This window comes from Lates calcarifer, linkage group LG20 (genome assembly GCF_001640805.2).
Source record: "Lates calcarifer isolate ASB-BC8 linkage group LG20, TLL_Latcal_v3, whole genome shotgun sequence".
NCBI lineage: Eukaryota > Metazoa > Chordata > Actinopteri > Centropomidae > Lates > Lates calcarifer.
In genome coordinates, this window is record NC_066852.1 from 18,264,000 (window position 1) to 18,287,173 (window position 23,174).

At 39.1% G+C, this 23,174-nt stretch overlaps 2 protein-coding genes across 4 annotated transcripts; one reads left to right on the forward strand and one right to left on the reverse strand.

Moving 5' to 3' along the window:
* Positions 1–79: 79 nt before the first annotated feature.
* On the reverse strand, positions 80–9,402 carry zcchc10 (zinc finger, CCHC domain containing 10). Of its 2 annotated transcripts, none has more exons than XM_051078826.1 (4): positions 8,764–9,402; positions 3,860–4,021; positions 2,612–2,653; positions 80–860 (listed from the first exon to the last, which is right to left on the reverse strand). In XM_051078826.1, exons 2-4 carry the CDS (start codon positions 3,976–3,978, stop codon positions 620–622), a joined length of 402 nt encoding a protein of 133 aa, XP_050934783.1. In that variant the 5' UTR covers positions 3,979–4,021; positions 8,764–9,402; the 3' UTR covers positions 80–619. The 2 variants fall into 2 exon arrangements, with proteins under 2 accessions (XP_050934783.1, XP_018546948.1); XM_018691432.2 differs by lacking the exon at positions 8,764–9,402 and adding an exon at positions 4,992–5,121.
* On the forward strand, positions 7,177–22,408 carry hspa4a (heat shock protein 4a). 2 transcript variants are annotated; one of them, XM_018691427.2, is made up of 19 exons: positions 7,177–7,490; positions 9,461–9,518; positions 9,667–9,807; positions 10,794–10,916; positions 11,924–12,023; positions 12,494–12,627; positions 12,834–13,078; positions 13,473–13,549; positions 13,910–14,061; positions 14,369–14,475; positions 15,054–15,187; positions 15,624–15,805; positions 16,586–16,669; positions 18,720–18,875; positions 19,234–19,359; positions 19,571–19,678; positions 20,114–20,233; positions 20,491–20,652; positions 21,371–22,408. In XM_018691427.2, exons 1-19 carry the CDS (start codon positions 7,384–7,386, stop codon positions 21,569–21,571), a joined length of 2,517 nt encoding a protein of 838 aa, XP_018546943.1. In that variant the 5' UTR covers positions 7,177–7,383; the 3' UTR covers positions 21,572–22,408. The 2 variants fall into 2 exon arrangements, with proteins under 2 accessions (XP_018546943.1, XP_018546944.1); XM_018691428.2 differs by lacking the exon at positions 16,586–16,669.
* Positions 22,409–23,174: the final 766 nt, after the last annotated feature.

Below are 23,174 nucleotides of genomic sequence, written 5' to 3' on the forward strand. Positions count from 1 at the left end.
CTCAATTTCATATACTTAAAGCCATTATAATCTGTATCACTGACACAAAATAAATCAAATACAGCAAATACACAAGAGCTTTGAAAGCAAAAACAAGCCAAGTTTATTTTACAGTGAAACAAGCAACTGCAATTTCATAACAAGACAATTTAACTTCAAACAAATTTAAAATTTAACAAACTGTATTTTTTCAGTGTCCTTTAAAAGGTCTCATTCTAATGTCTTTTCATTACTAAATATGGTGTTGCTTTATTAAGGTTCTGAGCTGTACATATTCAGTTTGACTAAAAATATACTTTAGTACAAAATCACAAGATTCAACATGAATAAGCACACTACTTTTTGTCAGATATTTAAGATGTATATCCTCCTCAGTAGACCTACAATCTTGAGAAAATCTCTCATTAGTAGAAGTAACAGGGGAAAAGTGTTTTGAAAACAGAACGTACTGTATAACACAACAATCAACTCAAAATAATCTCTTCTCCTCTCATCCTAGTCCATTAAAACTGTGTCCTATCCATGCAGATCCAACCAACTGTGATAGGTTTGAGAAAAAAAAAGCAGACAGCTAAAATTAACTCAGGGAAAATAACACCAAGAGAACCCACTTAGTTATTTATTTCTTCTTTTTCTTCTTCCTTGGAGGTCCTTGATCTGAATCGCTGCTGCTTCCTGAGTCTGAGCTGTCTGAAGATGAAGAGGAGGAGGAGGAGGGGGATGAGGAGGAGCTGTCATCGTCGCTGTCACTGCTGCTGTCGCTGTCATCTGAAGAGGAGCTGGAGGAGTCGCTGCTGTCTGACGATGAGTCACTGGAGGAGCCGTCTGAATCGCTGCTGCTGTCACTCGAGTCTTTAGCCCTGAGAGGTGAAGTGGGCAGAGCACAAAGGACAAAAACGTGAATGCAGAAAACAGAGCGGCTCTTGTAGTTGTTAAGCCTCATGCTGTACCTGTCACTGTGGGCTGTGGTGGCTGTTGTGGTGTGGCTTAGCAAAGGTGAAAAGAAGATTTTGAATTGCTTTTTATCTTGACTGTTCAACACGCTCAGTTTGCCTCCTTTGAGTGAAACAAAAAGGTGTTTGCAAGGTTCTGCAAGGATTTTCTTTTCTTGTTTTACTTTGGAAGACCTGATAAAACGGGGAAAATTACATACATACTTGTTCTCTAATTTGGACTTTGCATAAACCAGTGGTCACATCATCGGAAAAGCAATCAGATTAGTTTCACCCATCAGGGCTTCATCAGTGTCTCCTGTGAGGAGGGAGCGACACTTTTAGTGCTAAACAGTCACTGATGTGCTGTCCCGCACATCAATTCCCAGCAGCCACCAGCCCTCTGATATCTCTTGACTGATGGCATCTGCCCCTCCCACCCACCAACAGGCAAGCATGGCCTCGCCACTCTAAAAAAAAGATTTTAAAAATCCACACAGAGGTAAATTCCACACTAAATAAATGGGTGTATAATCTTCGACACCACTTTGGTTTTATTATTGTGACAACAATCCAGGGGGGAGTGAACCCTGAGTTAACCAGACCTTTTGTCACAGCAGACATTTTGACTTGGCAGAGGCAGGTGTAACTAATAACATTATTACTGGCTGCATAGCATTGCGGTAACTGCAGGAACAGAGCCATTGTTAAGGTTATTGGTTCCACCTGTGCTTTTCCTACAACAACAAGTCAAAAAATATATGCTGTGAAAAAAGACTTAAGCATCTGACTCAAAGAAAAGAAAAAGATGAGTGGGGGAGAAAAATGTAGTTTTCCTGGGAGACAATTTGACGTGTCACATTATTAATGATGACTCAGTTTCGTTTAGCCACCACAGTCTCAGTGCCCTGGTACTGTGCATCATATTGTATTCCATATGTTGGCTCACTGTCATGGTTCACTGGGACACTTGAGCAGAGCAGAGCCATCGTTAAGGTTATTACTTCCACCTGTGCTATGTCAAGTCAACATGTCTGCTGTGAAAAAGGAATACTGCCAACACCTTAAATATTTAGATGTGATGTGACCTACACTTTCCCAGAACAATTAAGCTGTTATAAATTTCCCACAAGTGGGATAAATAAAGTCTATCTTATCTTAAGCATGACTAAGAATTAATATCAGTACACATATTTTTTGGAATATGTCCAACCAACACAGCCATAATATGACTTCTATATCTGAATGGACTGATTTAGAACAGCTTAATCTTTAGACATTTGAAAACGTCACTATTTCTACAGACATTATTATTTCTACAAGATCATCAAAAGCCTCCACTAGAGGGAGCTGTTGTATCCCGTTTCTGTCCTCAAAGCTCAGATAGATATCTACAGTTAATGCTTTGAAACAATAGTGGAAGAGTAATGCTGGAGAGGTCATCACGACACAGCTTGATCACAGTGCCATCCTGACTCCAAACTTTAATTCATATGACTACCACAACTCATGCAACGATGGATGAATGATCCAAACTAACTGACATGCCAAGGGAATTTGGTGCAACATCGTCAAGACTAAAACTTTCAACCTAGCTGCTTCTGAGGAAATTTCATCTTACATCCTAATAACTGTGTCAAAACATTTATTGCATGTCAAAAATATGGTTATTTACATACTTCTTTTTAATTTTCTTCTCACTGGAGCCTTCTCTTCCTGGTCTGTAAAGAGAAAAAAAGCAACAGATTTAGTGACACTTCTTTGACAATAAGCTTAGCCTGAATCCTCACAGAGCCCAACCTAAGCACCAGTAATAATTATTAAATCAATGTGACTGGAAAAAAATCAATTCTGATATTTTAGAGATCTTAACACAGTACATTGTATTTATCACTACATTCTCTAGATGGCAGTAAAAATCTGTAGCATTTTGGTTGGTCGGTTTTTGCACAGTGATGTTTCCATAGTAAAGACTCCTTTACTACCTATGTGTCATTTACTAAACGCAACAGCAGCTCCATTTAATCCACAGACTAAGTTTCCCTCAACATGAGACAGAAAATGCTGAGTGTCTTTAACCGCACCATGGTACAGTCTCTCACAACATGACATCTAAGCTTAGTTTCACACCCTCGCCGTTCTGACAAGCCAAATTCCCTTGCTGACTAAAACGACCATGAAAACTATTTCAGCCTGACCGCCCACCAGGGCAGTGAGCAGGTGACTGTAAAGCCAAAAAGGTGTGAACACCAGCTCCTCTCTCTATCCAAAGGCTTCTGAATTATGGCCCCATGATTACTGAGCCAAAATGGTTCTCTTTCTCACATACACAAAAGATTAGGTAATAGGAGTTGTCAAATGAGGCTTGTGTACTTCCTCAAATACTAAACTGTACACCCTTAAATGAAACTCCAGCCTTTATGGGGACATCCTCACGTAAGTTAGTGATTGCTAAATGGCTGTGCCTTGAGCTAAAGAACTAATGTTTATCTTATCATTTTCTACATCTTCCACAGTGACACAGTTCTGTTTCAAATGCCTCTGTGAGAGCACTGCTGGGTGTATGTGCAACCAAAGCAGCCCCCATCCTGTGCCCTTCTGCCTACATATCACTTGAATGCTGCTGCACGGGAGGTTTAGAGGAATCTCACAGGCATTTTAGACTCTTCTGGAGTTGTGAAAAATCAGGGCTGCGAGGTTATTTTCACTGCCAATTCACTGCCGCAGCCCAGTATGACATCTTCAAATGCCTTTGTTTTGTGAGACTAACAGCCCAAAAACACAAAGCCAACCAGCAAATGTTTAGCAAATGCTAACAATGCACATGTATATAAAAAATCTTAAACGTGTAATTTAAGCAGCATAAAGCACAATCTGCAGAGACCTGCCCTTCTCCCACTGGTGATGAACCAATGCAGACGCCTTACCCAGTGATGCTGAGGGGTTTGTTTTCATTCTCCTTGAGTTTCTTTTTCAACTCAACTGTTCTTGATGGTCTGTGCACATATTTCCGCTTCCCTGTGCATTCGTAGGTCCAGTGTCCCATCTCCAAACACTTCTGGCATCGCACATGTTGTTTGTTCGCCTCTCTGTGTGTAATATAGCAAACAAATCTGATTGCAGTGCCTTCCATGAGGATCCAAACTCAAATATTTTTGTGTTTGCCATGTAACCACCCCAACCTCCTCAAACTGATGTCTCATATTTTGGTGATGCTGTGTTTGTGTGCCTTATCTGCTCTGCCATACTCAGGTTTCTCTTGTAAAAGATTCCTTGATCTCAAAGAGATTACCTGATTAAATACATTATATAACACTAATAATACGGATAGCTCTGCAGTTCTCCTAATCCCATTGAGGAAGGGAGTAATTTCCAAAGATCGAGAGTTAATTCATTTATTCTCTGGGCCTGAATGTACCAAAAGAAACGAATTAATGTATGCAGTAAAAAATGGTCCATAAACCACTCTAAACTCATTTTCAATCGGCGGAATTTTTCATTTTAATATACAAATCAAAGCATGGAGTTGTCATTTCTGTAGAGGTTTTAGGAAAGGGTCTATCTGCTTTTGTTATTTCCAAAATATAGTAAACAGTAAAGCCCTTCTTCCTGCTCTGGTTAGCAGTAGCTGTATAACTTAAACTAATACTTTGACAGCCAAACGTAAACAAGACAAACATTATAGTCTAAAAAGTCACTTCGACTGAACAATAACCCACACTGATTGACTATTACTAAAACTTAACATAGCTTACTGTAATCGCACGTAAACGGAATACTTGTCGGTCATTTTTGTATTGAAACACATAAGTCATGAGCTCAAAGGCTAAATAACAGAAAAGAATCCTAAAGTTGAACGATAATTCAGTTTTGTTGTGAAAGACAGCGGCGCGTTTGTGTTGCCATTCAGCCCTTTCATCGTTCATTGTTTACATCATATATATGACACGAAGCTCGACGAAACTCAATGTGACTGTGTGTTAATTTTTTATAAAAACAGCGGTATTCGCAGAATATGAAAACGAAGCAGTTATATTTAATTAACTAAATTATACTCACGCTTGCCTCCTGGCTATTATTCTATGCATGGGAGTCGCCATGCTGCAGTTTACTTTTTTTCTCCTTCGTCGGTAACTAATCAGTCTGTATTTCCGGCAACTTTAACGTATCCGGCGCCCCCTGTTGGCCAAGATGGTCCACTGCACGTGTGTATAAGCCTATTAGATAACGTTTTACAATGCAGGGCAGTTAAAAGTTAAAATGCTGCCTTTCTTGTTCGGTGTTGTTGAGATATGTATATTATATATAACTTTACTCATGTTACAGAGGACTGCCTTATATTAAAAAGGTGTTTAATCTACCAAACCATCAACATTCTGAGTCTAAATAGTAGAGTCACCATTTTATAAAATGCAAACTATTGATTATAATGCCACAAACTATAGCCACAAACATTTTATCAGCAGTGATCCTTGCTTTACAGGATATTGATTACAGAACTGTAATGGATTTCACTTCAGGAGCACAGGAGTATTAGTGTTCATTCAGTGTATATCAGTTAACACAAACTTCACACTAACCCATATTGATTTGTAAAAATAAACAGCCCATTGGTGTTTACTGTATCCTCCAGCCATTTGCCAGGTCAGTAACAGGGCACAGTGTTTGGTGCACACTACTATAGAAATTCATAGCCCTATTCAAAAACATATGGATGGGTTTAGTTGCAGCACAGAAGCCAGCAGTAGCAGGCAGCAGATTTGATGGGATTTACACATTTGATCTGCATATTGATCACAGTTTGCTAAGGCTGCAGAGGTTTTTAGGACAGCCTATTTAAAACCCATAATCCTCACTGTAAACTGGATACATCAAGGCTTGGCCCTCTCCATACTTTTGGCTACATGAGACTCAGTTGGTTTTTATCCATTTGTTGTCACTACAGTGAAAATAATAAAAATCTAATTGAGGACACTTTTTTCCCAGAATTTAATTTTAGTAAGCGGATATTCTTTGAAAGAAACAAGAGGGTAGTGTTTTCAAGTGTTACCACTATTAGTTACAATGAACACATTGATAATATTGTACTAGATTAGTATAGTATATAATATTGTTTTTTTCCCCTTCTTGGTTTTAATTCCATATATTCAGATACTGGGCAAACAGTTGCTGAGGTTGAGCATTTGGTTATCTGTGTCACCAATGCAGTGCACCCTCCCACTATTCAACTGTCATTACACCCACCCATATTTACTTCTTGTCAGAGCTGCATTTACATGTGATCATCTCTCATTTCTATTTCAAGGGTTCTCAAACAGAATTTTCATGCCACCAAAAAAAACATGTTCAATCCTTACCTAGTAATCGCAGAACACAGACAAAGTTTACTTTAAACCTCCATATTTACCATTTATAAGCAGTATATGAGCAGGTGATAAATGGTGTATGACACTTTTTTAATGCAGTTGCAATGTAGATGTAAGTGTGTATTAATGTATTTGTAGGCAGCAGTTATACCTCATTGTCACCCACAAATGGAGGCTGTTACATAAACTTAAATAAATGAGAATGTGGCAAAAACACCTGTAAAATATTAAATATATAAGTTGTAATTGTAGACAGTTTACATTAAAAAAGTACTAATAAACATGATGCATAACTATATTATAGTGTGTTAAAAAAAATTATCAGATGTTTAAATGCTGCTTATAAATAGGTGGTCTTAAGTGTCACCATAGTCTTTTTTTCCTACTTTCAGCCATTGTTGTGGACAAGTGTATTTAATGGTGTTTTTATGACAGAAACCAAATTAAATACTCTAAATGATGAATTATACTTATCATTGGTTTGAAAAAAAAATATATCAAATATTATTTTGATAAATATATTGTGAGAAATGCATGTGTAGCTTTGGTTCGCTCACTCAGTCGTGTGGCAGGCTTTTTACATTATGACTTCATACTTTCAACATCCTTATGCAGCACAGTCTATTTTTGTTTTCCCACCTACAGTTGATCCCAGGCATCGTTACATTATTTATCCTGGACATACATACAACATAGTGTGCTCTGAGAGTACGTCTTCAGTAATAAAATGATCTCGAAATGTTAAGAAACCTCCCGATATTTCCACCAAAACCTCGATTATTGGAGAAGTATCTCTCACATGGTTATAGAAAGGTCCAGAGATATCTAGAACAACGCAAATCTCGCGATGACTCCCGGCGAGAAGTCAGTAAGACCACCTTGATACTGCAGCCTGCCAGCACAGATCAGAGACACCGGTAATAGTCAGCGGTGTGGATTATGACAAGAAGTGTACCTACTTAACACCGGCGCTAAACAACTTACTACTCCGCCTGAATTTAAAGCTGTAGTTCTACCTTTGTTTTTATTTATCTACGCCGTACTGTAGATAACGTTAAAGCTAGAAGACAGACGTATCGCAGAAGATGTCAGTGGTGGGATTTGACTTGGGCTTTCAAAGCTGCTATGTAGCTGTTGCCCGAGCCGGAGGGATCGAGACAGTCGCTAACGAATACAGCGACAGATGTACACCGTAAGTACCTAAAATACAGATGTTATTTACTGAACTTGTGAGGAAACAGCTGCAGAGAACAGTGGTGTTATTTTAACAGTTGTTGTCTCGCCGGTGTTGGGGTAATGCACGTGAATGCAGCTTTACTGACTAGCTGCTGTTAGCGTAACTTGTGTGTTGTGTCGGCTAATTAATCTGAATTTCTCAGTAAAAAATAGCGAAACATTTGTTAATAGTTCAATACCGAATGTGGTATAATCTAGAATTAAACCTTAACCTAGACAGCTTGTTCACCCAGCGGCTAGTCAGTTAGCTAAGATTAGTTTATAACTAACGTTACTGTGCGATTTGTAGACGGGGTTTTGTTGCCCGGCAAACACGAGCGGGCGGTGTTTCCCTCCCACCACCGTTGTAGTCACTGTTGTTCAGCTCCGACCAACCGGTGTGTCCCGTGTGGCAAAGTGTGCGTCTTGCGTGACGTTCTCGATGACAACAGCAGCCAATTGCTTGTTGGAACATTCTAGCAAATTTTGTAGTCCCTTCAAAAGTTTAATGACTTGTCCCAAAGATTTAGATTGTTTATATTGACTTACAAATATATATATATATATATATATATATATATATATATATATATATATATATATATATATTTTTTTTTTTTAAAGAATGTTTTCATTAAAGTGTTTGTCCTAGGTTCAACTCATTTGGCTGACACAGCACACTTTGTACCTACAGTAGTTGTAGGTCTTGTCATTATATGTAATGAAAATTAATCATAATTAATACAATTTAAGGTCTTGTCGTTCTTCTAAAGCAATTTACAATTATACAAACAGAAAGGAACGCACAAGCTTTGCTCAAAAAATGCTAAGTTAATATTTAGGTACCCCTGTCATTAAAACATCTTTAAAAACAGAATTATCTGATGTATAAACACTGATCAAAGTTTTAGATTTTTGTTCCCTGTTGAGAAAAGAAGTTAAAAACAAACAGAAAATAAAATGATACCTGTTTTTCAATTTATAATATGGTGACTCTGTTAGAGAAGAGAGAGAGGTCCTTTGGCTGTATGTATTAATAAATACTTAGATCTCCTGGGTCTTAATCAGTGATATTTGGTATCTTTGACATTTATGCTGAAACAATTAAATTAAATAATAATTCAAATCATTTTTTATGCAGTGCCAAACTCTCTCTGACTACAGCAGCTTCTCTCAGTTTCTTAATATTATATCTGAATACTTAATACGACACTAGAAATGTGCCAAAAACATCACATTGTACAACTTACTACTCTGTTCCTGAGTCAAGTTGTGGCCCATTGCCTGTTGAGTCAAGTTCCTCAGAGACATGATGTGTTGACCTGTCTTTGACATCACCAACTGCACTTTGTGTGTTGACAGCGACTGTAGCTCTGACATCTGTGTTAAACAGGGATGACGATAACAGGCATGTTTAGACCACAACCTGCTGGGACACAAGTGGACTTACCACAGCACTTCAGACTGTGTTTATACAGTATCGTGTGAACTGTGAGAGATGAATCTTAACAAGCTTGTGTGCAGCCACTATTTTGTTTCAACAAGGGTTTCATAAGAAAATGCTGGGATCAAAATTGGGTACAAACAAACAACAGCAAAAACATATTTGTCTTGATTGTGAAAGATTTCACTTTTACATTTGCTACTGTTAACAGATATCTTAAACCTTGATCATATAACTTCTTGTATTTTACTTTTATGCCAATCAAGACAAGCTGCTAGTGATGCTGCTGCAAAGAAAATGGTCTGTCCAGTTTTATGTGGGTTGGGCACTGAAATGTCATGCCATGTGTAGGTATGAGAATGATGTCATGTGATAAACTGGCAAGCAAATCTGTCTAGATTTTGGGGTGTATTCACAAACAGATGGATTACAGAAAAGAGCTTAGTGTGCTTGCTTGTAAAAGCATGTCAGTTGTGTGGTTTAACTGTTTTGTTGTCTTCCAGGTCATTTGTATCGTTTGGGCCGCGAAATCGATCGATAGGAGCAGCTGCAAAGAGCCAGGTAAAACTGGTTCAGTCACCCTGCCACCTTCTTTACAGTTCTTCACAATTAAACTGCAAAAAGTGGAAACTACACCAAGGTTAATGCTCATTATTGTGACCTAGATTTATTTTATTTCCCCTGTATTTTGCCTTGTTCATTCATCTAGGTGGTGACTAACTGTAAGAACACAGTGCAGAGCTTCAAACAATTCCATGGCAGGGCATTTTCAGACTCCTACGTCCAGTCAGCCAAGTCCAACTTGGTGTATGACCTGGCACAGATGCCTTCTGGATCCACCGGTATAAAAGTAAGATTAAGGATGTTAAGATGCTTCTTCTTTATTAGAGACTGCATAGATAAACATAAATAGCAGGAGTAAGAGATGCAGTCATTTATAGCAGAATGTCACAGTAACTCTTAATAACAGGGATGTTGTTCTGAATTTATCAGCTGTACTGTATGCAGTAAAAATGAAAAAAAATGAAATAGGGATAGTCATAAGAAATGTTAACAGAGTGAAAACATAGGAAACACAACAGCTTTTTCCTGACAACATTGCTCTATCCATTATTACCTGCTGTGCTCCAAGAAGTGCCTCACGTAATGCTCTGTCCTCTGAATCATAGCTCTTCTACTTTATCTCCCCATTCTACCCATGCTTTTATGCTTTTGAAATGGCCTCTTCTACATCTCTATTAAGTTTTTATATTTATTAACTTTTGTCTCTTCTGACAATATTCTGTGGTTAAAAAAACGATCATTGCATTATCCTTCTGAACCTTGCACTGAGCTGAATGCTTAAGTATCAAAAGTTTAGTAACTTCTGGTGCCATCAGGTAACTAGTGTAAGATACAAAGCATACCCAAAAGTTCTCCCAAGGACACAGATGACAGTTAGTGGCTCACACGCTGTGCGAACACACAGCCCGGCATGTTGTTATGTCCCTGTGGAGATAATTAATGAGAGTCCTCGGAGCAAATCAGAGTAGAAGAAATGTCAAATCAAAGAAGTCTGCATCAACCTGTTGTTGCCCGCAACAATCACTCCTCGCATTAAAGAGTTGTCAGGTCACATATTTACATGTTTTATTACATTTACATATTTTTCATAGTGCTCAAGAAATGAAAGGTCCTTTTGGGGGGGGGGGGGGGGGGGGGGGTAGCCTCCTTTAAATGTATTACCTGTTTTTAAAAATGTGTATACATGTAAGTGCACGTTTTTTTTTAATCCTCTTAGCTATTTGAACCATTTGTCTATTTGAGTAATCATCCTCTTATTCCTGTCAACTCCAGGTGATGTACATGGAGGAGGAGAGAGTGTTCAGCATTGAACAGGTCACCGGCATGCTGCTGACCAAACTGAAGGAGACTGCTGAAAGTGCACTGAAGAAACCGGTTGCAGACTGTGTCATCTCGGTAAGCATTCCTGCAGACAAGTGTGACCGTTTCACGGCTTCAGCAGGGTGTCTGAAAATCAATAAAAGCCCTCAAATCGATTTTGACTCTTACTGTGCGTTTTCTTTTGAAAATCTGTCTGCTTCTCCAGGTCCAACTGGATTGTTTTTTTTAGGCTTTTGTATATGGCAATATATCTTATCTAACTCCCTTTAAATGTCTAAGGAGGTATTAATTTACTTGTTGGATCCTTGCACACAGCTTATTTAAAGATGTGACATTGCCCTGGCTTCAAGAGACCTATGACTCACTTTACGTACCGCACCTTATGCCCTTTTCTGCACTTAAATAGAGAACTGCATTGCCTTTGATTGTCAGCTATTAATGTCATCCTGTTGTATTTTCAAGCACTTTGGATGGGAAAAAAAGACCAGTGAAATCTTTCTTCAAGGTGTATAAATGTATTACCACCTGTTCATGTGACATGTTGAGCTCTAAGCACTTAACCAGATGTCTTGTCTGAAGGCTTTATTTCCTCTCTTGCACCTTGTTGGTGAAGAGTGGGAAGTGTGTGTTCCTTGCTGTGCTCAGTATATGAAACCAGCAGCATCTGTTATGTAATGTTACAGATCTCGCACAGTGAGGCTGTTACTTTTCACTGGGCCTAAATCTACAGTTTACATCAGCCCTAGCGATGGATAACATGTTATTATTACTGTGGCCAATGGCTAATTTTAGCCCTTGAGCTTTTCCACAAGGAGATGTTTTGTTTTGGCACCCGGAGTAACTAACACGGTAATGTTACCCAGACATCTTGTGATGCAGGGGAATCATGCATCATTAGTGTTCAAAGTGATAATTCATGTTAAGGAAATGAAGGATATGTTATTGCTTGTGGACATAATGGATGTGTTATCAGTGCCATACAGTAATACCATGTGTATCACTTTTAATTATTGGTGGCTTGAGTCAGATGCCTGATTCGGGGACTGTCAAACTCATTCATTCCTCACTGTATTCCCCCCCAGGTTCCAAGCTATTTCACTGATGCAGAGAGGAGATCTGTCATGGATGCAGCTCAGATCGCCGGCCTCAACTGTCTACGACTAATGAATGAGACCACTGCAGGTACATGGAAGCACAGTAAACTCTGTGGTGGACAGGCAGCATCTGAATCATTTTGAGTAGCTTTCCCTTATTGGTCTTTTTTAGCCACGCAAGGGAATTGTAACACTGTGCTGTGAAATAACATTTAGGTGCTGTGTTGTATGAGATATGTTATGGTGGAATGTAGTCTATAAATTATGAGTGTGTAGAAGTTTGAACTGTGCTACAGCTCTAAATCCATGCACATATCACATTGGTGCTACAGCATATTTTTATAAACATGCAGAAACCCTGTGAATTTTAGTTACTTTCCCATCAGATACAGTGGAATAGATGGATGTCTTAAAACTAGGCTTACATTTTAGTCATTTGTTTGTTTTCTGTAGGTCAAATTTAGTTCAGTATAGTACAGTTGAAATGCAGCACACTAACTAGTACATTGGTACAGTGGCGAATGCAAACTAAGCTTGTCTTATGCCTGTTTGTTGCAGTGACTCTGGCATATGGCATCTACAAGCAGGACCTGCCAGCTCCAGAAGAGAAGCCCAGGATAGTGGTGTTTGTGGACCTGGGCCACTCCGGTTACCAGGTGTCAGTTTGTGCCTTTAACAAGGGAAAGCTCAAGGTGAGTAATAAATAATTTGTGCCCATTTTGAAAAGCAATACTGTGGGGGTGGGGTGGAGGGTGTTAGGGCAGGTTAGGAGGATATAGCAATGCTGTAGATTCTTGTCAGTCAGGTTTGACAAGTTGGCTATGAGTTTAAAACATTTGATCATAAGTCAAAGACATTAAACCCACATGTTTGCACCTTTCTCTCCCTCCGCCATCAGATCCTGGCCACAGCGTTTGATTCGGAGCTCGGCGGGAAGGACTTCGATGACATCCTGGTCAACCACTTTTGCGAGGAGTTCGGGAAGAAGTACAAGCTGGACGTCAAGTCCAAGCCCCGGGCACTGGTGCGGCTCTACCAAGAGTGTGAGAAGCTCAAGAAGCTGATGAGTGCCAACTCATCTGACCTGCCTCTCAACATTGAGTGCTTCATGAACGACATCGATGTTTCCAGTAAACTTAACAGGTGAGCTGCAAAGTTACTGTAAGAATTTAGAGGACAAAGCCTGCTTTGGAAAAGCCAAAACAAAAATCATTGATGAGGTCTGAGAACCACTATGTTATTTGGGTTGCTTGTGGCATTGTTGTTTTATATTAAAAAGTGAAAATAATTATCTGCTGTGTTTATAGATGAAATTGTGCAGTTTTCTTTTCATTGGACTAGTGTAAGAATGTTAAAGTTTGCTGTTTGAGCCGGCATGAATTAAAAATTGTGTTGATAAAATTAGAAGTTGCTTGTAGAAGTACTCAGCATCCATTTCCCTGCCAGACACAGTTTCTCTGCACATGTGAATTTCTCTTGAGTGCGTTTGTGTGTGTGAGTCTGCATCTATTAATAATCTATGACCATGTGTCCCCAGAGGTCAGTTTGAGGAGATGTGTGCGGGGCTGCTGGCCAAAGTAGAGGGTCCCCTGCGCAGCGTCATGGAACAAACCAGTGAGTACATATGACTTTAATAGCAGCTGGACTATCCCTGTAAGCACGTGCACACTCATGTAGGTACTGTCGTATGTCATTTGCTGAGACAGCCCTTCCCTCCAAACACTGGCAGCACGCCTGGCTCCTTTTAATCCTTCCTTGCTTGCTCTGTATCTCAGCTTGCCCTTTCTTGTCCATTCTAAGCAGTGATATAGCCAAAGTAGCAAAAATATATCCGATTACATCAGGATTGCAGATTTAAATAGGTACTAAATGTTACTGTATTTAGTATTTATTTACTGTATTTATTGAGAGTGTTTTGGAAAGAGAAGCTGTGGCTGTTTTGTGTCATCCTTATCTCCTGCTTCCTGTATCCAGAGCTGAAAAAGGAAGATATCTATGCAGTGGAGATTGTCGGCGGTGCCTCCAGAATCCCCGCCATCAAAGAGCGAATCAGCAAATTCTTTGGCAAAGAGCTGAGCACCACCCTGAACGCAGATGAGGCCGTGGCCAGAGGCTGCGCTCTGCAGGTACAGCTCACCTGTTATGACCAACGCTTAGTGACTCACGCAGCACACTCACTTTCCGTGGGAGAAAGATCCCATACATCTATACATATACACATATTGATTTGTAGTTGGATGCAGTGTTTGGGTAGTCCAAAAAAGTTTTCCCAATTCATTCAATTTATCAAGTGAAAGAAATACCAAACATTCTCTGGTAGTAGCTTGACAAATACACAACAAAATATTTTGCCGTTGGTCAGAGTAAGAAAGCGGCTTCAAGACAAAACTTTGAGCTTTGATAACTTTTGTATTTTCTTTCTCTCCACCTCAGTGTGCTATCTTGTCACCGGCATTCAAAGTCAGGGAGTTCTCCATCACAGATGTTGTCCCCTACTCCATCTCGCTAAAATGGAATTCAGCTGCAGAAGAAGGACTGAGGTACGATCTCTGTCAGTGTCACCTGACAAACATCTAATGAGGAAATGCAGTTGGGACTCTGTTTTACTCCATGTTTGGATCATACAGAAAAAGTGGGGAGCGTTAGACTTTACAGACTGCTTTACTGTAGATTGTAGAAACAAACCAATATCAAAATAATTTGCCTGCAGAAACGACAAGATCAGAGGTTCAAATAATGGGAAACACCTCCCTACTCTCACTGTTGTTTCAGGCACATTTATCGGTACCTGTAGGATTTTCTTCCACAACTGCCCACACCTATAGTTCATTTGTACCACACAAACCCACTTTTTGACACCTCAGTTGCATTCACAGTCTAAATCCTGACTGCTGTTCAGCTCTGGAAAATAAATCTTTTATGAGTCTGAAAGAGACTTTCATTAACCGTTGCTAAAAATAAGCTTGAGTATCATTTGCTGCCAACCTATGAGCCAGCCCCCGCTCCATGCATTCCACTAATGATGATTTCCACATCGATATAAAATGCTGATCTTGTAAGATTCTGTATATGGAACTTTACGAATCTCATTTACCTTCCTGCTGCTGTGTTTTCACAGTGATTGTGAAGTTTTCCCAAAGAACCATGCAGCTCCTTTCTCCAAAGTTTTGACCTTCTACCGGAAAGAGCCCTTCACCCTCGAAGCTTACTACAACAGCCCCAAGGAGCTGCCCTACCCCAGCGCCACTATAGGTACTGCAAGATGAGCCTCAGCAGAAATGTATTACTTGTAAGAAATAAGTGGATATGAAGTATGGAACAGGTCCTTTTTGATTTACTTTGGTAATATCAAAAATCTACACTTAATGAAAAAGCTGTAACTGAGAAATGGTCTGAAAGGTGCCAGTTATATGTAATGTATGTAACGTATATGTTGTACTTTACCACCTGTATTCAGCTTTTAATGACAAGATGTTCAATATCATGTTGATTGCTTCAATATGTTAACTGTAATTATTCATTTTTCTGGAAAACAATTTGAGTATCTTTTCCTGTGATTCACTGTAGCTTCCTGATCATATTTGCATATTTTTATTCTCATGTATTGGACTTCTGTGCCCGTCCTCAGTAATAGATTTATAGATATTCTCACCTATTCTAACCTTTGGCCCTTTCCTTCGCCCTGCAGGCCGGTTCCTGATCCAGAACGTGGTTCCTCAGGCATCTGGGGAGAGCGCAAAGGTCAAGGTGAAAGTTCGGGTTAATGTTCATGGTGTGTTCAGTGTATCGAGCGCGTCGCTGGTAGAAGTCCTAAAAACGGCTGAGGGCGAGGAGCCGATGGAGACGGACCAGACGCCGAAGGAAGAGGAGGTGTGTGTATTGTGTGTTTATGCACTGGGTGTATGACAGAAATGAGAGATATTCCTGCCTTGTTGTGTGCTGTTTGCTTTGTCTCCCATCAGAGATCACTTTCACACAGTATGTCGGTCTGGCCACACCTTGGTTTTTAATAGCCAGTCTTGTCATCGTGGTGGAATTTAGATGTCTTGCCTTAACAAGCTTAAGACAGCTTCAAGGGGTTGTATTTATCTCTCTCTAATGCCTCTTTGCAGTTTGTGTGGCATTTTATTTTGGGTTGTTTGTCACCATCTGTGCTGCAGAGCCAACTGTTGAACCACATTTGTGCTCATTTGTTTTTTTCCCTCAAAATACTGTGTAATAACTGTTTATTTGATTGGATGTGACTCTAAAAACCATGAGTATAAACTCATGAGAATTAATGCTGTCAGACACAATACATCTGCAACAATGCTATCTGGGAGTCCAAGAGGTTTTAATTCATTTGGGAGTTTGTGGTGTGATGAAAGGCAGCCAACACAAAAGGCAGCCTTTTCTGAATAGAAGGAAAACAGCATAATATTTTGAACATGGCTCAAAGAGAAATGGACAACCAGAATGATTTGCACAAATGCACTGAATCACATCAAGTCTGTGTCAGTGTTGTAACAAATGCGGCATTTCTCAGTTGCATTTGGTTTTGACTCATGCTCAAACCGTCTGAACCCAGAGTCTGCAGGAAAACAACAGCCACAAAATGGCACACATGTAATATCATCTCTGTATGTCCTCTCTTGTGTTACCGTGTGTCAGAACAAAATGCAGGTGGACCAGGATGAACAGAAACTTCAGGCTGGAGACAACGGAGACAAGAAATCAGAGTCCGAGGAGATGGAGGTAACCTTGTGCTGGGCGATACAGCAATCTTTTTTTTTTTTAATGCCTCCACGACAGTTACAGCCATGGCCAGAGGCATTATGTTCTTTGGGTTGTCTGTCCGGCCGTCTGCAGGCATAAAGATGGTGTCTTTGTCAATGCTCAGTTATCTTTGTTGCTGGACTGCTGACACTGTCAGCCAGTTTTAATTTGTTTTAACACCAGTAGTTACAGCTTTAGCTGTGGCTGTTTTCACGACTAGCATGCAGCTCTCAGCAGGCAGGTAGAACTCCGCTGACAGAATCGAGCGACTCACACTGCCTGCATCACACTGTTGTTGTGCCCTCTGTTTTCATTAAGTATCAAACTCTATCGCAGTTTTAGCGGGAAAAAACACATTAGTTCAAATCGCGATTTTGGTTAAAATCCGATAAATCATTCAACCCTAACCTTGAGGGTATTTCATCAAATTGACCTCATGTCCATCCTGTTCTTGTGAAATCAATATCCAAGGAATGCCTAGAGGAAATTTAATTACATCTGGCACAAACGTCCACTTGGACTTAAGGATGAACTGATTAGAATTTGGTCGTTAAAAGTCAAAGGTTCAAGATCACTGTGATCTCACAAAACATGTTTTTGGCCATAACTCAAGGATTCATAAGTTTATTATGACTATGTTTTAATTGAATGTCTTAATAGGACAAAATGATGAAGTGATGACGTTTTATATCCAAAAGGTCAAAGGTCAACTTCACTATGACATCATGATGTTCTGCAAAACACTTTTCTGGCTATTATTCAAAACCATAACTCAGGAAGAGAGGGGGAAATTGTGGCCATATTTCTTGCAACTTGACTAGATGGCAGATTACTCTTAATATGATATTATATGTAGCAAAATTACACTGCTTTGTACAAGTACTTAGGCAAGTGGCAACCCAAAACCTCAAAAGCCATCTGCGAAAGGAAGTCCACTTACTTTAAGTGTAAACAAATGCACACTACAAAGTCAAGGAGAGCTGGCATATTTTAAAGTGAAAGTGTAGTGCAGTTGCCAGTTAAGTGAAAATGTAGAGATAACATCAGTGTCACCATTAACAAGCAGGTTCAACAAACCTTGATGTCTTTGTAGACAGAAAAAATATTCCAGTGTGTCAGTGTTTTTAGTGTTTCATTCGAAATACGCATTACAAAATAAGCCACTCTAACAAGTCTTGATAATGCATTTTGAGACACTGAGGACATTTAAGTGTTCTAAAACCGAGCTCTGCCAGTGAAAGAGGCAATAAAACATTTATATATTATGTAACAGTGTAAACCGAGTAGGATATAATTTAAACAATCATCAAAAGTGTATTGTCTGCAGATTCAGCAAAAATAAGTTAAAAGTGTGGGGAAACTCAAGGCTCTAAATCTTTTTTTAGGTTTAGGACAGAAACAGCAAGTTCTTCTAATCAGAAAATTAAAATATAGTAAAAAGGTTTTATATTGATAATTTGGGCAGGGAAGTGCTTTTTCTAAATCTGTGTAGTTTTTAAAACTTTTTTAACATTACACGACATATGTCCAGTTTTTAATTTGAGAATATAAACATTTAATAGAGGAAGCGTACGTTGTGATAAATATTGTTCTGGCATGATATGGAAATTTTTTATCATGGTAGCATTTTCAGCCATATCGCCCAGCACAAAGGTGACCGGTGCATTAAGAATACTAGCATTTATATTAACATAATGTGTCACACTGGTTGATTAGCAATCAGCAAAGGATATTGTGCAATATCACACACATACGTTACAGGAGGAATGTATTGTATTTTAACATGTTACTTCTTGACAAATGACTGTGAAATAAAAACGCATCTTTTGAGAATTCCAAGCTCAGTCAGATTGGGCACTGAGCTTTTTAAACATGTGTCCTCAGATAAATTGCGTAACCAATCACCTAAAACGCATGCAGCTTTCATGTTTAACATGCCGTTGAGGTATGTCATAGTCGTATGTTTTTCCCCACACTAAAGCAGCAGTATTTACCCAGACTGAAATCATTTTCATCTCTTCTTTTTCAGACAACAACAGAGGATGCCAAGCAGGAGAAGAAGAACGACCAGCCCCCTCAGGCCAAGAAACCCAAAGTGAAAACGAAGACAGTGGAGCTGCCCATAGAGAACAACTTGGACTGGCAGCTGTCCAGTGAAGTGCTAAATATGTTTGTAGAGAATGAGGTAATGCTCTAAACTCACAAGGAATGTCTAGCAGGCACACACAGTATTTGTCCAAGCAGTGTTTTAGAGAGATTTACTTATCCTTTTTATTTAGAATAAATGAGGAATGACTGTTGCTCACTCTATAATTTTTAGTCAAAATATATTAACTGTATATTATCTGATGATATAATAAGCTAATAATAATTCTCTAAAACCATTAATATGTAAAATCTTGCTCTTATACTTGTGAAGATTTTGAGTAGTAAGTTACGTTCTAGATCTGCATATGACCCAAGTAGTAATTCCTCAGCTGATGTCCTGTCTTTGTTTGCAATGCAACACTTAAGCTGACTGACCTTCACTGTGACTCTTCCAGGGTAAGATGATCATGCAGGATAAGCTGGAGAAGGAGAGGAACGACGCAAAGAACAATGTAGAGGAGTACGTTTACGACATGAGAGACAAACTGCACGGTGTCTTGGAGAAGTTTGTGAATGAAGCTGTGAGTATAGATCACTCAGTCCTCTAGATGGCAATATAACACAAGTTAAACAGACACTAATCCTCTCAGTAGAAATAGCAGCACTTTTAACTTTCAGTTGATTTAGACCTTAAATGCCAAAATACTAGCTCATGTATCTCAGGCTTTCTTGTTTGTACTGTTGATGTTTGCAAAATGTGAATTTAATCTACCCTTTTCCTGCAACCTGTAGGATCGTGATACGTTCTCATTAAAACTGGAGGACACAGAGAACTGGCTGTATGAGGACGGAGAGGACCAACAGAAACAAGTTTACATTGACAAACTGGCCGAACTGAAGGTAACCAGGCATGCATTGTATGACTGGGCAGTTTTTACTAAGTGAAATTGTAATATTTCCATTTAAAAGGGTACTTTCAGATTTTAACAAGACATTAAATGTTTTTTGTACAGATTTTGGCAGTAACAGTAGCAAAGTTGTAGGCACTTATTAACTGATTTGTAAAGGTTTAAACATGAAGTTAACTATTTGTGGGGGCTTTTAGCAGTCTTTCTGGGGTGTGTGATAAATGTTTATCTGCTGTACTTCTGCATTCATAATTCAGTATTTAAAATTAGACAGTTACTTTACATCTTAAACAGCTAACAATGTAAGAAATAGTCTCTCATAACTTGCTAATTTTGTCACTAACTTGGGAAAAAAATATGGGCTAAATCTTGTTTGTTCAGTCTTGCTGGATTACTGGCTGACTAAACATGATGTTCCTCTCTGCAGAAAATGGGCCAGCCTATCCACGAGAGATACATGGAAGCTGAGGAGAGGCCAAAAGCATTTGAGGATCTTGGCAGACAAATCCAGATGTACATGAAAATCATTGAAGCTTACAAGGCAAAGGTAATCTGGCACAGAGAGCAACTTTGTTGACCTACAAAGTGACTGTTAAGTCAGATTTTGTTGGTGATATATTACAGCGGCAGTTCTCATCCACTGTATTAATTGTACTTAGATGTCTTGTGGGTGAAATGTTAATATGTAGAGGAACTAATATTGCTTTAAAGCATTTTTAAGTGATGGTAGGTTAGATCATCACCACTTCTATGTGTAACCACACTAAAACAGGTGTCATAAATGACCTGTGCCTCTCCCAACAGGATGAGCAGTATGATCACCTGGATGAACTGGAGGTGACTCGGGTGGACAAGCACGTCAACGATGCCATGGTCTGGATGAACAGCAAGATGAACCAGCAGAACAGTCAGGACCTCACCCTGGACCCAGTGGTTAAAGTTGAGGAGATCAAGGCCAAGACTAAGGTACTGATTGTACTTGTTCAGTAGGACCACGATTAGAACATTGTATTGTGTTGTCATGTTTGTACATGAGAATGCTTCGTGTGTGCACGCAATTCCACGTGAAGTAATTAGGGCAATGTACAACTGTAGTATTGTTTTCTTATGTTTTGCACAAAGCAGCAGAAAATGTTAACACCTCACAGCTGCTGACCCCACACAAACCACTTCCTCCTCTTAATGGTTGGTTCACACACATACTGATACAAAGTGGAGGGCAGTACCTGGCCTCTCATGAATCTGTGGCCCTGATGAGTTGACAGCTGTTTTCTAGTGTCTCTGCTGCTGCCAGACACATTAACAATGTCTGCAATTTGTTTCCACATGGCATTTTTCATTTTTATACCCCAGCAGCAAATTCTAAAGACATGTTGTAGAGAATTTGGAAGCCAGAGACTCATAATCAGAGAGGGGGGGTATAGGGCTGCAAACCCAGGTCTCATTCACAATGAACAGCAGCTGTCACTGTCCAAGCTTTTTAAATGAATACACCAAAAGCCCTGCTGAAATTTTGTTGTAGCAACAAGCAAGTGTGAAATAGTCAAACAGGTCTTTATTGTACAAATTGGTTGTAGAAATTAATCTCACTTTTAAATCTCTGATCAATTTAGCAAAAATGGTCTCTGGAGAAAGTTACTTTTTCACCCTTCTTCTAACAAATGCTTTCTTTTTCCCTGCTCAGGAGATTTATTCAGCCTGCAACCCCGTGGTGTCCAAACCCAAGCCCAAGGTGGAGCCTCCTAAGGAGGAGAAGACAGAGAACGGACCAGTCAATGGGCAGGAGGGAACAGAGAACCAGCCATGTAACCCAGACAAAGCCATGCCTGCAGGAACGGAACAGGAAACAGCAGAGAACAAACTCCCTGAGATGGACATTGACTAACTTTTGCAGCTGTTGCCCCTGAGCTTTCACCTCTGTCTGTCCCGCTACTCGCCCTTCAATTCTGTCGCTCTTCTGAGATTGTTATTGGTGACGGTAGCCTCTCTCTCTCTTGAAGACACAGACAGCAGCATACCTTATCAGTACTGTTCGTCAGTCGGCCTCCTTGGCATGTCATTTCTCACTTTCTTTGATGAATACAAAAAATCTTGCATAATATTAATATTGAATGGACTACTTTATGACATAAAAGTTGTAAGTGTGGGATGGGAAACTGCTTTCTCTGTTTTCTTTAATGGCCATTACGTTAAAGATTGTTTTTATTCAGCCGCTCCTGAGCACATCTCTAAGCTAAGAATGTCAGATTTGAAGAGCTGTAGGCAAAGTGGATCCGCAGAAAGAAAACTAGTAACAAACACAGGATTCATGGAAATGTAAAATATTGCAGTATGTCTAAATACGGTATAGATACAGTGGCACTTGTAAACGAACATGGATTGTTCCAAATTGTACATGACAAATAGTGCATTTTTTTCACTACAGATAATTGTAACAGCTGGATTATTATGTATTTAGTTTAAAAAGGTGGATGGAGTTTTTGAGTTTACTCATACTGTATGTTGAAACTAGATACTACAAGTTACTGTCATGCAGTATTTCATTGTTTGGCTTTTCTCATTCAAAAGCATTGGTCCGTTGATTGTTCTCTGGTAGCTTTGTATTGTTTTTTTTTTTCTACTTAACAGTGTGAATGCTGGTGAAACAAATCACCTTCCCAGGTGCTGCTGTGGTTGCCACATCACCAAAAAAGCAAAAATAAATCTTGACAAAAAAAAAGCATATGATGTGAGAAAAGGCTTATTGACCAGGAATAGTTATTTGTTATAAGTGAACACAGTGGCTGTCACCTGCCTCCTGTTTTGTGAATTACCTGTAACACCATGTAACTTTGGAAACTGTAGACATTTGCTTTTGGCATTGTACCTGCAAAAAAATGTTTTTCAGTTTTTCAAATGAGAATACATCCTTGTTTTCTAAGTCCTCAATTATAGAAATAATTAATTCAGGAAAAAAAATCCTTACACATGATTACTCAGGAAAAATAAATGGGCAATAATCAAAATATGCTGAAGGGTTAGTTGCCCAATCCTTCATTAGCAAAATACCTAAGAAAAACAAATCTTTGTCATTCATTTCAGAAGTGCTGTGGTGTACACAAGTCAGAGTCCTGTATTCAAAATTGTACTTACATAAGAATACAACGTTTTATTAGGCAAATACACTTGAAGTATCAAAAGTCAAAGTACTTATTCTCAATGGCCACATTCAGACTGCTTATTTATTATATATAAACTGCTGTATTACTGGGATGTTATAATTGATGCGTTATCATGTAAGCGGCATTTAATGTAGGTGGAGGTAATTTTAAATACTGCCATTGAGCAATTTAATCTAAAAATATAATGTGTTGATATATGTTTTTCCCGTTCTAACCATATACTGTCATGATTTAACAAAACATAATTTAACGTTCATACGACATACATATTTATCGCGTTGTAATAGCTGAGAGCAGTCGCGATATAGTCAAGTCAGCCGCATCTGA

Coding starts and splice junctions, on each gene's coding strand:
- zcchc10 (XM_018691432.2), bottom strand. CDS start 5,032: ATGGCGACTCCCATGCATAGAATAATAGCCAGGAGGCAAGC. Junction 2,654..3,859: donor AAACCCCTCAGCATCACTGG/GTAAGGCGTCTG, acceptor TTCTCTTTACAG/ACCAGGAAGAGAAGGCTCCA. Junction 861..2,611: donor GAGAAGAAAATTAAAAAGAA/GTATGTAAATAA, acceptor TTCACCTCTCAG/GGCTAAAGACTCGAGTGACA.
- hspa4a (XM_018691427.2), top strand. CDS start 7,384: ATGTCAGTGGTGGGATTTGACTTGGGCTTTCAAAGCTGCTATGTAGCT. Junction 10,917..11,923: donor TTGCAGACTGTGTCATCTCG/GTAAGCATTCCT, acceptor ATTCCCCCCCAG/GTTCCAAGCTATTTCACTGA. Junction 16,670..18,719: donor CAGAGTCCGAGGAGATGGAG/GTAACCTTGTGC, acceptor CTTCTTTTTCAG/ACAACAACAGAGGATGCCAA.